Below are 16437 nucleotides of genomic sequence, written 5' to 3' on the forward strand. Positions count from 1 at the left end.
AAGGACCACTTTATTTCAGAATTTGTGACAGTAATTTGGAGTTATATCAACTAGACAGTACTATCTAGTTAAAAGAATCCCACTCCATTTAAACCAAGTGATTTTTGTCATTACTTTTAGGTAGTTTTTCAGTGACATCTAATTCTTAGTGACCTTATTTGGGGTTTTCTTGCCAATGATACTGAAGTGGTTTGCTATTTCCTTCTCCAGCATAATTTAAAGATGAAGCACTAAGGCAAATGAATTTGAACTCATGCAGATGAATATTCCTGATTTCAAGCCACTAACTCTACCCACTATGCCATTTGATGCCCTAAAAAAAAAAAAAAGTGATAAGAAACCCAAACCACAACCCAGGCCTTACCTGTAAGACCCAGGTCTTACATTTTCTTTTCCTTTTTAAAAATATTTTTGTTTTATAATAGACTCTTTGAAATTGATTTATTTTGGTTGGTGACTAGGCTCTCCTCTGCTCTATTCTCTTTCTAAATTACAACTCTCCTCTATCATTTCATGGTTCTCCATGCAATATGCTTTAACAAAAAATTATGTGTGCTCAATACTCTCCAGTGTTTGATAAGAATGAGGTATCTGACATATTTCTTCTCCTTTACTCTCATTTATGTGAAATCTTTCTTTCCTTTGCTCCTCATTTATACTGGAGTATTTTTTTTCCTTTGGTTCTTCAGTGCACTCAGGAAAATGAGTTTGAATCCAGCATTATATACTTACTAACTATATGAACCTGAGGAAAGCAACTTATATGTCTCAATTTCCTTGTGTATGAAATGCAGTGATAACAGTACCTACTTTCCAGCATTATTGGGAAGGATAATCTGAGATATTAATAAAATCTTTACAAATCTTACATACTATAAATGCTATTATTATTTTTCATTTTCCTAAAGCATCATTTGTCTTCTCATACCATTACAGTATGACTACTTAATCATTTTAGTCCCTTCCATTTGCTTAAATTATTTATTTTGGGGGGATTTCTCTTGACTCCTATATCTGCACTTCAAAGTTTCTACTTAGTTCTGGACACCTTTTTTTCTTGATACCGTGATGGTACACATTACATTGTTTGATTGTTCTTGGGCTAATTAGTTTGACTCCCTGTCTGATATCTAAATCATGTGTCCATTTTTATCTTGGTGTGAGAAGTTGTTCTATGACTAGTTTCTGCCAAACTGCTTTCTAGATCTCCCAGCAGTCTTTTTTTTTTTTTTTTTTCCCCAAATAGCACATTCTTGCCCCAAAGCTTCGATCTTTGCATTTATCAAATACTATATTACTATGGTCATTTCTACTGTGTCATGCTATATAAACTATTCCACTGATCTGCTATTCCATCTCTTAACCAGCATCAGATTATTTTGATGATTCCCACACTTTGTAACACAGCTTGAGATCTGATGTGGCTAGGCCATCTTCCTTTGCATTTAAAATTCCCTTAATAATCTTGACCTTTTGCTTTTCTAGATAAATTTTATTATTTTATTTTCTAGCTCTATATATACGTTTTTGGTAGTTTGATTGAAATGGCACTCAATAGGTGACCTTATGCTTAATTGAAGCATTAAATGTATAAGGGTATAGAATGTTCAATAGAATACTATGGTCATTGTTAGTTGGTTTTGCTAAATTATTATTCTCTGTTTCAAGGAAAGATTCATTTGTCAATGATGCTTGGGGAACTTATTTGAAAAAATTGCTGCTATATAAGCAAAAGACATCAATAAAACTTTGGAAAAAATGATTTTAAAAAGGTTGAACTAAATCACTAAGGGAGCCAGTTTCATTTATTAAATAAGGGGTCCTTTTTAATTAAATAAGGAATTAATATTTAATAAATGTAACTGATTTGTTGTGCATGACTCATATAGTTTATTTCATTATGTAGTGGTGGCATATAGCAATTTTGTGTATTACAAAAATGTATTATAAATAATGGCCTTAACTGGAATTAGCAGACTAGCATGATTTTATCTGTACCAGCTCTTTAAAAAACACATTTAGAAAAGTATACCCTGTGTTGATTATATGTTAGAAGAAGATATTCTGAACTATGAATTCATCATTTCTTCTAAAAATGATATAAATTTTTGATGAAATGAAAGAGAGTACTGACCACACACACTATCTGATATTAATACTGCCTTTAATCTCCTTTAATCACTAAATGGGCATTGCCTCAGACAAACTGAGATCTGGGAAAAAACTATCTCATACTGCATCCCAGACCATTGACAGTTATCTTAAGTCTTGCTACAGGGACTCCAATGATTCTGGAGGAGTGAGTAAGGCTAATGACCTTGAATAGCTCTACCTCATAAACCAATTCATCTTCAAGTCAAACATCACCTTCCCAATGTCATGGATCCTCTCTGAGAATGAACGATGAACAACAACATCACCTAACCTGTTTTAGGTTGAGTAAACCCCATGTAGTAAACTCATAATGACAGACAACAGTCATAAAGAAATAGATGAATTGCCAACAAATCAGTGGAGGAAAAGTCTGTATTTGACTCTTTTAATACTATTAATTTCTGATGTGATGAAATAGTTTGCTGCTTCAACATTGTTCCCTCCTTAGAATTCTTTTTCACTGAATAACTAGTTGATCTATTAGTACACCAAATAGCTCAATACCCTGACTTGTGATAACTTTAGAATATTACAGTCTTATTTTAGGAGGACAAGAGTCAGCAGAATACATGATTACTGTTGAGAATCTCTGGAATCCACCTCCTTACTTTGAAGCTCTATATTTAGAGCTGGGTGAATTGTGAGTTACATGTTTTCCTGTCCATAGTTATAAATCTAATTTTGACTTCAATATAAAACTTTTCCTCCAAAGAGTCTTCGAAAGAATAAAACCTTTCTAAATTGGCCACTGGAAGTAAACTCTTGAATTAGGAAAGGTTTTTAACTCCATGTGTAGCTTAGGTCAGCTCAACTGTAATCGATGATCCTGTAGAAATCTCCAGTAAAATAGTCAAAACCTCCTTGGCTTTTGCTACGACAATCAGATTAAGTTTTACTTAATCAGGCATATATTGGTAAAATGTTAACATATTAAGCCTACATTACTAAGCATAATGATTTGTGTAAAGACAAAAATGAGAAGCAATAAGAACTTGAGAAAGAATGATGTATTTGAGAACATTTTTAATAAATAATGTGACAAAAATTATTTTTCTGATTATTGGATCCTCAATATGCAAAATTATGCCTAAAAAATAAGAAGTTCTTACATGAACATAATGAAAACATTAATCACATGGATTGTTCCCTTAGTGCTGTACAACCTTTCTATGTAACTTTTTAAAACATTATCTAAATGAACACTTTTAGTTTTTGGTACATGCCAAACTTTAAAAACAGTTTTATTTCAATGGGGCTAGTTCTGATAGTTTCCATGAAAACACACATTTTTCAATTAGCACCAATGACAAAATCAAGGAAATTTACATAATAACAAAAAAGGCCATAAAAAACTACAGACGGAGGGCATCATTTGGCAAGTCTAAACAATTAATGTCTCTATTTGAGCTTACATGAAAATCTGTTAAGTTTTGCTACTTTAAACTTGCAATTTTTCAGAACTCCAGGAAAAGTGAGAAATGTTCTGTCTATGGTCCACAATTAAGCATGTAAGTTACTTCACCATCTGTCATCATTCAAATATTCCAAATACAAACAGCATTAATAAAAAGATGAAGAAAAATTTCTGAACATTTTTCATAAGACAAAAAAGGTTAATAGTTACAATGGTTTACAAATAAAGTTTAGTGATTGTGCTTTTAAAACCAAAAAAAAAAAAAAAATTAAAAAAAAACAGTGCATTACCAAAAAACAAAACTTAAAAAACTCAAACTTCTTTAAGTGGCACTTCTGTAAGGTGAACTGACACTTCCAAACGAAATTTTTGCCAGTTAAGATGGTGCCCTTACTCAATTGGTCATTAAAAACCATTTATTTGTTTTTAATATGTATTTATAATTATTTTAAATTGAAAAATAGAACAAAGTTTTTGCTAGACTTACTTATGACAATGACTAGACAACCAGAGTTCTAATTGGCTTAAAACCCATCTATCCAAAAGGATATTGTGTTTTTTTCTTTTCTTTTCTTTTTTTTAAGAATGTATTTCAATGACTGAATGGAAGACAAAAATAAAGTACCAACAGGCATTGAAAAGAATATATATTTACAGTATGGTTCACTCCATCTCAAATTTCTTGTAGTTTTTGTATTTACCTTACATCTCCCTACATCCCACGTTCCTACTTTCCCTCCCCTCACCAATCCAGCAAATGATAAGATCATGGACATATTAAATGTAAACAAACAAATAACAACAAATCTATGTGGAACACAAAACAAAACCTTTTTATGTTATAATCTGCATTAATAGTAAGAATTATAGAAAAAATAGTATATCAGACAAGCCCTTTCATGAAGTAGACTGTATGCAACTCTGTGTCCTTTATCAGTAATTACCATATTTGGTATATAAGCAATGAGTGAATGTAAGTAGCACCTTCTCAGAAAAGGTACCCAAGACCTTCTCAAACAAGGTACTTAAGACGAGCCATCTTCTGCACTTCCACCAACTTCAGAGCTTAGATTCCATTGTATTCCACAGGTAAATTCTTCTCTTGCTGGGGACAAGGGGTAAGGATTTGAGGATATCCATGGAGGGGAAATAAGATGCTTTTTGTAGGGACAGATAATAGATCACAGCAATAAAACTCCCAACAGAATTTCTTAAAATGATATTGAGAGGAGAGGAATAAATGAAAATTTGTACACTCTGATTGCACTGAACATAATTTCTGGTGTCATATGTCATCAGACAATAAGCTTTGTGAGTGAGACTTTTCATATTACATGACACAAGACTGTTAAAAGCATCTCTTATCTTCTTCAGCTTTCAGTTTCCTGTAAAAAAAAATAAACTATCATAATCTTTTTAAAAAATATGAACACTTAGTTTCTTGTATTTTAAAAGTTCTTTTGGAGAGGACTAAAAATGAGAATGTAATTAGTTGGATACAGTGAATTTCAATAGATTAAGATATTACTGTTTTAGGACCTATTGATATACTAAAATATAGACGATTCCCCATAACAAAGTTTAATATAAAAATCAAATCCATAGTGCTTTTTAGAGAATTGACAGACATTCCTAATTGGTTTCATATCCCACTCTTTGTTTACTTAGTGTAAATAGAACATTCACTGGAAGAAACAATTTGGGGTCAAGTATATTTATCAAAAGATTAGTCATGAAAAGAGCAAAACAGCTCTTAGCTAAAAGGAATGTTTGAGAATTATGATAATCAACACCTAATGGTAACAAAATTAAGTATTAGAAAAGACACTTCTCTAAATAAATACTTCTGGTATCTAAACATATGGCTTGTATAGCAATGTAAATCTAAAGATGAACACATGGTCTACAAGAAATTAAACTACAATAAAGGTGAATAACACTTAAAAATAACCGACAGGTGATTTTACTACTAATTACAATATTACCATTAAATTATTACTAATTTGATTAATGACCTTTAAAAGTTGAGGAATATATAGAGACATTGTTATGCATTAAGAAATTTCTCTGAACCTAACTTTGGGAAAAGATGTAAATTAAGTAGGCATAAACATATAATTGATACCTCTAATTCTTCATTATCCACTTCTTTTTCATATGTACCAAGCACCTGCAATTCTGCAACATTCCTTCGACCTACATTTGTTTGATCTCTTTGTCTTCCTGAACCTCTAGATGACATTGAGCTTGAAGAACTTGGATCTCTAGGATTATTTGATGTTGGAAATGTAGGTCTACAGTATGGTAGGATATCTTCTGCATAAAAAATTAATATATATAAACAACATAAAATATGCATTATTTGAAAGTCATTTTGCAGTCAAACTGCAACAAAAAAAAAAAAGTTGATGAAGAACCCAGAATCATACAATTCAAAAGTTGGAAAGGACTTCAAAAGTCAGCAGTTTCAAATAGTATCTAAAAAATTTTCTTATAGCATCAACCAATTTATCCTATACTTAAAAGACTTTTAGAAGATTTGGAAATACTCTAAAGGTATGACATTTATTTTGACATAAGATGGACATTTTTTAGATATGGCCATTATGTGAATTAATTTTGATTGTGTTAAAACTCCTTCAACCCCTGCTCCTTTATGTTTTTAATTAGGAGGTGTTAAGGACAATGCCTAAGTGAAGGAGCAGGCCAATTCTCCACAGCTGTAGATTATAACATATGAAGGAATTGCAAAGCAGCCTTTACTGACATAGAAGAGGTCAGAGAACAGCAACTGCCTCTCAGTTTCTTTGTATCATCATCATCTTCTCACATGCCATTTTACAGATCTGAGTAAGACTCCACCAGTTATTGGCAGGTGACTCCCATATCACAACATGTAATGCCTGAACGTGGGGCATACGAAGAAGCAGCATCATTTAAGAGCTGTTTGTGAGGAGGATCCTCTCAAAATTCCTTTGGTAACCCGCAGGGGAAAAAAGGGAGAAGAGACCTGTTTTTTTAGTTGGGGTAATTAAATGGGCAAACACATCAATGGACCCAGCCAGCAGATTGATGAGAGACTTAAATGCTTGTTCTGACTATAGTCCTCTTCTCCATTTGAAAGTTTGCCTCCATCTCACAAGATCAACACCTGCTACAACTAACCAGAGGTGATAATGCTGCTTGCATTCCTCTGTGTACAGACTCAGATAACAGCAAATGCATAAACTTACTGACCATGTTGTGGGGGGAAAATATCCACAAAACAAAAAACAGGGAATTGTTAAGGACCATGCCTAAGTGAAGGAGCAGATCAATCCTCTTAGAACCTCTACAGCTGTGGATCATAATAACATCCGAAGGCGTTGCAAAACAGCCTTTACTGACACAGGTGTTGCTTGTGGATGGGGAATGAAATAAATTGGAGGTAGAGGGAAGAAGAGAGAGGTCAGACAATACAACTGCCTATCAGTGGAGAGGTCAGAAAATGCAATTGCTTCTCAGTCTCTTTGTATCATCATCAACCCCTCATGTGGCAGCCTACAGGTCTGAGTTAGACCTCCAGCAGCCACTGGCAGGTGGCCTCCTGTATCACAACAGGAGGAATAAAGGGAAGTTAATGGAGGATGGAGTTAATTTAAAATATATTATAACAATGATATTTTAAAGGGCCAATGTAATATTTTAAATTCATATAAATAAAAGTTCAGTTATTCAGCTAGTAACATGACAAGCAGAACTATTTTGAAGTGAAAGCAGAATTATATATTTAAAGCAAATGGTATGAAATAAAATTCAAAGTTTAAGTTGTAGTCCTACTTGGGAACGGAGCATGATTTGATTGATATATGAAAATTTATTTTGTTTAAACTTAACAATAAATTATAAATTTTTTAAAAAGACTTCTAGTGAAGATCAATTTACTACTTTTGAAGCAATCTGCTCCACTTTCCAGATAGTTCTAATGAAAAATAAGTTTCTGTTCTAACCTGGAATCTAAATCTTCCTTTCTCTGTAATTTCCATCTATTAATTTATTTCTACCATATAATAATACTTAAATTGTATAGGATGTGCTTAAGAGGGGACAGCTAGGTGGCACAGTGGATAGAGCACCAGCCTTGAATTCAGGAGGACCCAAATTAAAATCTGTCCTCAGACACTTAACACTTCCTAGCTGTGTGACCCTGGGCAAGTCACTTAACCCCAGCCTCAGGGGGGGAAGGAAAAAAAAAAAAAAAAAAAAAAGGATGTGCTTAGGAAAGACTAGTATCTCCTGTGTGTGATCTGCCAAGTTCTTTTCAGGGATTCTTTCCATCTTTGGTCTCTTCTGATTCACCTAACTCTTGTGTATAGCTCCAAGAATCATAAACAGATATTATCATTTCAGCAGATGGGATAAACCAGACTAAGGGTAACCAAAAGAGTAGCCTTTTATGCTATCACACTCTCACTTCCTGGTGCAAAAAATGGGTTAGGAAAGAAGCCCCAAAAATTTCTGCTTACCCACCCCAACCTGATTATCATGGCAAGTGGATATTCTATCCTATATTTCCACTATCAAAAAAATGTAAACAACTTTTGCAAAGATGATTCCAACCCCATTGATATATGGAATGTATACACATTTATAAACAATACAAAATCTAATATGAAAGACAAATAGCTCTTGTGAGAGAAAGCAGCAGGCATTGCGTATAAATAGTAGGCACGTGTGAAATATCAATGGCAAATGAAGATCAGCTTATTGAAAATGGAGCTGGAAGCATATTTTTCTGGAGTGGCCACAATGAAGGAGAGCACTGTGAAGATGGTATAGATTTTAAAATCAAAACTAATCTAGTCAACAAGCTTGTATGCCTCCCAAAAAGAGTAAAAGACACACTCATGACAATGTTAATGCCACCTGCAAGAAAATGCCAGGCCACTATCATCAGTGCCTATGATCCCACCATGACAAACTGTGATGAGATTAAAAAAAGTTTTTTTATACAGGCCAGGAGATCCTTATCATCAATGTTCCAAATAGAGGACAAGGTGTGACTTTAATGCTAGAATAGGCTCAGACTATCAGACAGAGTCCTTGGGAAAAATGGAGTTACAAACAGCCAACAGCAATGGTCTACTACTGAGGATTTGTGCAGCTCATAACCTAGACAAAGTTATACCTCAGGAGTTCAAGAATGCCTCCATTTTCTACTTCTATAAAGGGTAAAAAGGATAGACTGTCCTATGGCAATTACCAGGGGGAAGAAGGAGGAACTGCAGGTCTTAGTCATGCTTCAAGATTATTGCCAGAGTCCTCCTTAATAGGCCAATTCTTCCTAGAGGATGGTCATCTACCTGAGAGCCAGTATGGCTTCAGAAAGGACAGAGGAACAATCAATATGGTGTTTGCTGCCCAACAGGAGAAATGCCAAAAGTACAACAGGGATCTATACACAATGTTTGTAGTTCTGACCAAGGATCTCTTACTGTCAGTTGCTTAGGGGAAATTATGTCAAAATTTGGTAGCTCAGAAAAGTGTATCAGTATTTATTTATTTTTTTTTCTTTTTCTTTTTCTGAGGCTGGGGTTAAGTGACTTGCCCAGGGCCACACAGCTAGGACGTGTTAAGTGTCTGAGACCAGATTTGAACTCGGGTCCTCCTGAATTCAGGGCTGGTGCTCTCTCCACTTCGACAACTAGCTGCCCCTGTAGCAGTATTTTACATCAATTTCATGATGAAATACTTGTCCACATTCTGGGGCATTTTCTCAGTCACCATTGAAGTGAAACAAGGCTGTGGGCTTATTTCCATGCTTTTTAGCATGATTTTTCCAGTTATGACAAATACCTTCAATAAAGATGAATACAACATCAAGGTCAGTTATTGCACTGATGGTAAATTCTTTAACTCAAAAAGTCTACAAGCCAAGACTAAAGTGGAGAGACTATGAGACTACTGATACATGATGGGTTTTTTTTTTTTATTTTGGTTTCTTTGTTTAGTTTTTTTTTTTTTTTTTTTTGAGGGGGGGCAGATGATTGTGTTCTCAATGCAGCTTCTGAAGCTCAGATGTAACAAAGTATGAATCAATCCTCTGCTGCTTGTGCTAATTTTGACCTAATAATTAACAGCAAGAAAATCCAGGTACTCCATCAGACAGCACTGCACAATCAATATATGAAATGACTGGTTATAACAAATGGAGAAGTTTTGAATGCTATGGATAAGTTCACTTATTTTGGCAATATATTTTTTAGGGATACATACATTAATAATGAGACTGACACATGCACTGCCAGAACTAGCTCAGTAGGAAGCTCCTTGTGAGAGATAAGAGGTATTAGACTGATTACCAAACTGAAGATCTATAGAGCTACTGTGCTGATCTCATATGCCTGTGAAACCTGGACAGTATACTACCATCATTCCAGAAAACTGAATCCCTTTCATTTGAATTATCTTAGGAAGATTCTGAAGTTTACCTGACAGAAAAAGATAGCAGACACTTAATTTTTTTTTCTTGAATTAATTTGCCAAATATTCATAGTCTATTGCAAAGAGTACAACTCTACTGACCTGACCATATTGTTAAAATGTTAAATGTATATTTGCTAAAAAGACTATTTTATGGAGAACTTCACTAACATGTTGGTTAGGAAAAGTGGTAGAAGAACACTCTAAATCTCTATTAAGAACTTTGGGACTGATGCCCAACTTGGTGTGCCCTCATCAGAAAAAGTGTTATGTTTTTTAAGCAAAGCAGAATTGAAGTAGCTCAAAATAAATGTAAGATGCTCAATTTTAAGAATCCACTCCAAATATCCACACTAATTATTTATACCAAAGCTCTAGAACAGGTGTTCTCAAACTACGGCCAGTGGGCCAGATGAGGCCGGTTGAAGACATTTATGCAGCCTGCTGGGTTATGGCAAATGGGCTGAGAGGCCGAGACAGTTTGAGTTTTTGTTTTTACTATAGTCTGGCCCTCCAACAGTCTGAGGGACAGTGAACTGGCCCCCATTTAGAAAGTTTGAGGACCACTGCTCTAGAAGAATATTCTGAGTTGATATAAGAATGATTAGCTATAGTCCAACACCCTGTAATTTGACTCTACAATAGTTATTTTGATTCTCTTTGAGAACAAAGGGCAACAACCAATATTTGACAACTCTCTCATATCTTTACCTTCCTAGCTTTCTGTTTTCCAGGCCACACAATCCCAGTTCCATCAAGTGATTATTCTCTCAAGTTTTTGATTGGTCTGTTCTGGCCACAACAGTTTATCTGTTTTTCCTAAAATGTGATACTTCCAATTCTTCCTCAGAACACAGTACACAGTTCTTCATCGATCAAGACACTAAGCTTGTCCCTTTGTTAATCTCATTCCATTTCCCTCACCTCAACCATTTCTACTGTCTTACTTTTTATCTAGGAGAATTTTCTGGCTGCCATTTTATTTTTAACTCCCACCAAGCCTAATAGTCAATAAATTTCCTAGGTCTTTTTTCCATGAACTGTCTAGCCACATTTTTACTATTTACAATTGGGTAGAACTTTAATTTGTTCCTATTATATCTGTCTTATTTAATTCAATTTATTATTTATTCCATTAAAAATCACTTTGTATACTGATTTCTGTCATCCAATCAATTAGCTAGGTCTTGTTCACTCACAAGATGGTTTTGCTGAAATTAAATATTATATGTACAGGATTTTCTTGTACCAGTCCACTAATTTTGTCAAAAAGAGAAATAAGGTCAATCAAGAATTAGTTAAGATAAGTCAAAAGTATTTCTGCTTTTTAAAGTCATGATGCCTTTTAAGGATCACTGCTTTCTTTTCTAAATGCTTACAAGTATTGTTTTTAATAATACTCTACAATATTACTAGGAGATATCGCATTCATTAATCTAGTTTCCAAAGTGCATCCTCTTTTGAATAATAAAAATCCAAATGTTTGCTTTTCTTTATCATATACAAGTTTTTTCTTCTTCTCTATGAACTTTCAGACATCATCAACACAGCTTAACAATCACATTGTCTGATCTTTGAGTATTGGAAGAAGTAGTTCTTCTAGGCCTGATCAATGGAATTCATTGAACCTAGATGCTATCTTACATAGGAATAAAGATAACAAGTCAGGGGAAAATACTCAAAAAGTCTCTGATAGTGGGCCATGCGCACCTGGAAATTACACCAGTTTAAAAGAAATTGGAAGATGATGAAGCAATAAACACAAAAATGTAACTATCCATTTTGGAATCTAGAAAAAGGGTACTGGGAAAAATAAGCTTTGGTCAGTATTTTTTGATTACTGTCTGAAAAAGCTCAAGTCTTGATAGCTAGTCTCTATTCCTGTTCTATGGACTTTTTATAATGGAGAAGGGAAAATAAATTAATTAACTTCAACTTCACAAGTTATGGCTATAATTTGCTCCTTGGAACAACAAGAATAATTAACATTTATATAGCACTTTAAGGCTTGCAAAGTGCTTTAAAATATTATCTCATTTGATATTACAATAATCCTGGATGACGGGTGGTATTATTATCCCCATTATATAGGTGAGAACACTTATACAGAGTTATTGGCCCAATCTAAGACTAAATTTGAACTCAGGTCTTCCTCACTCCAACTTCAAAGTCCTCTCTTAATCCCCCTTTTTTTCCTCAAGGTAATTGAGGTTAAGTGTTAGCTAGGAAAGTGTTAAGTGTCTGACACTAGTTTTAAACTCAGGTCTTCTGACTCTTGGACTGGTGCTCTGTCCACTATACCATCTAGCTGCCCCAGAATGCTCCCTTTTAATGACAAATTTTGATTTGGAAACTGGATTGTTGTGAAAATTAATAACTTGACATTTTGGTTTGTTAGCATGAGTTTTGTGAGATGTACTAATATAAATCATTCTCTAAGGGCCTGAGCATTCCTTGGAACTGTGGGTGGAGATAGCATGTAGAAAACAAAACTGAGTTTTTTAGCTTGCACTGTAAGGGCCCAAGTCTTAGACTATGCTGAAGAGAATATTTTATGAGTCCCAGCTTGAAATGGCTAGCCAATTTTACCTTTATGTTACAGAGAAAGAGGAAAGTGCCTGATACAGAGGTGCACTTTTGGTCATGGAAGAAAATGAAGCTAATTAGCCCATAATAGAGTCAAATATATCATCTTCCTCTCATAGCAACACATTCCCACCAAGTGAGCTAACCAGTCACTGTACACATGTAATTAGAATAGAATAATAAGAATAAATGAAAATACCTTGGACAAGATGAGTTTTTGCCGGTAGAACTTCTCGCTTTGATGCCTTGTTTCCTCGTGCTTTAGCATCACTTTGGAGTTCTTGTGAATCTCTATGGTCTCCTAGATTTGTCCTCATCTCAAAAACTTGCCTTCCATCCAATGCTTCTCTCCCTTTGTAGCTGCTTCCTTTTCTTTCTGATGATCTGTCTGTTCTTGGTTCTACATTGGGAAGTTTTGGCAACACTATAGGTCGTACCTCAAGTTGTCCCTTAGATTGGACAGTGGGAGATTTTATAGCAGGTGGTGGCACTGGAGGAGGGGGAAGATCTAAAAGAAATAATCAGAAATGCTAACTATTTATAGTGTATTGCATAGAAAATCATACTACTGACATTGAACTATGATCTCCTGTATACTATAACTTGACGACAACTGAAAGTAACAAAATTAATGATTTTATATTTTTTATTTTTAAAAATCATGTTTAGTAAGAATTTTTCTTTTATTTTAAAAGCTATCTAATTGATTTGCTCTAATATACTCATTTTATATAAGAGAAAACCCCTGTCTAAAGTTATTAAATGACTAGATCATGGGAAACATACTAAGAGAAATGTAAATCAAACCCCAATTTTGTACATGGAGTGTGTACAAATGCAGGCTGATTAGACAAGATTCTTTACAAGCAAAGGAGAAATGTGCAAATGTAGCTGTCTAGAGTAACAGACTATATGACAAAAAACTTGACTACAAAGAAATTCTACCTGTCCTCTAGAGACTCTTGATTTTAATTCTGTTTTAATCTATTTGTGACGGACATACTCTGAGGTATGAGATATACTCTATTTATATTGGAAAAGAGACTACAGCTACCTCTATTTATTTCAATATAAAACTTCATAATGTTTGTGCCCTCTCTCTTTTTTTATTTTCATATAATCCAGAAAAGTTCTACTTCTTGTTTCGAGGTGATTTTCAATATTGCAATTAGATATGCAGCTTCATTTCCCTGAAGCCAATTAAATCAAGGACCCAAGATGGCATTGAAGCAAGAAACACGTATTTTTGTATCATTCTGTATAAGTATGTCTATTAAATTGCATTCTATATTATCAATAAAGCTTGTAGCTAGAAAAATTTAATATGAGATTTAGATTCTTACAGTCATAGTTCTGATTATCATAGTGTATATACTGATATAAGATTTCAATTTTACTTTTCCTTAATTTCACATATTATAGAAATACTTAACACAAAAGAACATGGATAAAGTTTGCTATCTGAATAATTACAACTCAGAACATAGGAAATTTGTGAATATGAGATCCAATATTAACCATTAAGGTTAGAAGGATTAGAACAGAATTTACCACTTGATGTCAATTCAATACAATTCGATTCAAACAAATTCTATTAAGTGATTTGATTATTCACTAGTCCACATGATCTAGAATAGTATTTATAATACTAGTTTGTACCTTCAGTTCTGCTATAATACATTTATTAGCATCCATTATGTACTAAGCATTGGGGATACAGAAGAAGGCCAAAGGTAGTCCCTCCTGTGACCTCCTCAAGAAGTTTCTTATAGGGGGCAGCTACATAGGTTCTGGAGTCAGGAGGACCTGAGTTCAAATCCAGCTTTAAGACACTTAAAACTTAGACCTTGGGCAAGTCACTTAAATCCAATTACCTCAACACCCCCACCCCCCCAAAAGCTTCTCACAGAACACATGATTTTAATTGTGACTTAAGAGAAATCAGGGAAAGAAATCATGTGGAAACTAGGAGGGAAAGCATTTCAGGTATGAAGGACAGCCAGTGAAAATACTCATATGTATGTGGAAAATTTTGAAGAACAGTAAGGAAGTTGAATGACTACATCAAAGAATATATGACTGGTATATAAGAAGACTGGAAAGGTAGACAGAAGGGAGATAAATTCTGAAGGGATTTGAATTCCACATATTTCATCCTGGAGGTAATAGGGAACCAACAGACTTTATTAAGTGTGAGGGAGAGGAAGGATGATCAAACCTGTGTATTAACTAGATTACTTTGATAGCAAAGTAGAAAATGCATTGGAATGTGAAGACTACTTGGGCTACTAAATGCTTCAGGTGTGTGAAGTAATGAGAACCTGCACCAAAGTGATGGTATTGTTGGAGGACAGAAGGAGAATTATATCAGAGATGTTTCAAAGGTAAAAATCAATAGGCCTTGGCAAAAGATTGAATGTGGGGAATGAAAGAGAGAAAAGTTGAGGTTGACAACACCTAAATTGTGATCTTGGGTTACTGAGAGGTTGTGGTGATAATTTCCACTATAATAGAGAAATTAAGAATATGGAATTGTTTTGGTAAAAGATAATGACTTTAGTTTTAGATTTCTTGAATTTAAGATGTCTACAGGACATCTAGTTCAAGATGTTCAATAGGGGAAGATGTGAGACTGGAGATCAACAGAGTTCTTAGGATTGAATAAGTAGAGCTGAGTTATTTGAAAAAATGATAACTGAATCTCTTAGAATTTATGAGATCACTCACTGAAAAAAGAGGAGGGAAAAGAACCCAGAACAGAGCTTGGGGGGACATTCATAGTTAGCAAGTTTGAATTGGATAAAATGCAGCAAAGGAGACTGAGAAATAGTCAAATCAAAGTAGGAAGAGAACAAGGAAAGGGTCATGTCATGAAAATCTAGAAAGTATCAAGGAGAAAAGTGATTAAAAATTGCAAAGGCTGCAGAGGTGAAGAAGGATGGATGAATGAACAACTGATCCTGAAAAAAAAAAAAAACAATCAGGGCTCCAAGCCCACTGAATATAATCTTTGTAAAAGCTTTGTCTGAATCTTTGATATACCTTTGTTTCTTTGTTTCTGGACTTTGTTCCAGTTCTGGACTATTGACTTTGACTCTGCTATTCAATCTTACTAATAATTTCTTTAAAGTACATAGTCATGTCCTTTGCCTCTAAGAGACTTCTTGGGTTTTGTAATAAAAACATAATTTCTTCCTTTTCATTGCAGAAACATGACCATTGCCTCTGGATCTTTAAAAATTCTATTTTGGTGTTATTCCCTCACTCAGACTACCAAACTCATTGGATTGTGCCCTATTAAATCCTTGACTATCACTAAGGAAAAGTCTTGTTTGTCCAAATTTGGGTCACAGTTAAACTGGACAATTTTAGCCATATACGGCTTCTTTCTAGATCATCCCTCCTTAGCTTCCAAATAGTTTTCCTTCTTTAGGCTTAGAGAGAGAGATTGATAGCCAACTCCTTTAGAGCACTATTAATATTAGGCAAATTTTGCTCTTACTTATATTGCTCCATGAATAAGTCTTCTAACCAATCATTCCTATTGCTCTTCTGTCCATTTATGCAACCCTTAAACACAATCTATAATGAATCACTTCAAGTATGCAGCATTTAAAATGAAACCTTTGGTTTCATTTTAAATTTCGGGGCACCTGAAAAAAGTCATAATTTAAATAAACACACCACATAAGCACAACATTAACAGACAGAAAATTAAGGCTGATCCACTGAATAAGAAAGCCAGTGATAGCATATTTGAAATCAAAATGTTGGCTGATATCCTTAAAAAAAAAAGGAAAGAAACAAATCAGTTACTACCG

General features: G+C 34.2%; 1 protein-coding gene across 1 annotated transcript in view; it reads right to left on the reverse strand.

Moving 5' to 3' along the window:
* Positions 1 to 3143: 3143 nt before the first annotated feature.
* Positions 3144 to 16437, reverse strand: part of ROBO1 (roundabout guidance receptor 1) — a 582961-nt gene continuing 569667 nt past the window's right edge. Inside the window, exons 29-31 of the mRNA XM_074299785.1 lie at positions 12816 to 13124; positions 5694 to 5884; positions 3144 to 4953 (exon numbers count right to left, since the gene is read on the reverse strand). Of these exons, the coding sequence (XP_074155886.1) occupies positions 4939 to 4953; positions 5694 to 5884; positions 12816 to 13124 (515 nt within the window). The 3' untranslated portion in view covers positions 3144 to 4938. The remainder of the gene's footprint in view (positions 4954 to 5693; positions 5885 to 12815; positions 13125 to 16437) is intronic.

Source organism: Sminthopsis crassicaudata, chromosome 3 (genome assembly GCF_048593235.1).
Source record: "Sminthopsis crassicaudata isolate SCR6 chromosome 3, ASM4859323v1, whole genome shotgun sequence".
Classification (NCBI taxonomy): domain Eukaryota; kingdom Metazoa; phylum Chordata; class Mammalia; order Dasyuromorphia; family Dasyuridae; genus Sminthopsis; species Sminthopsis crassicaudata.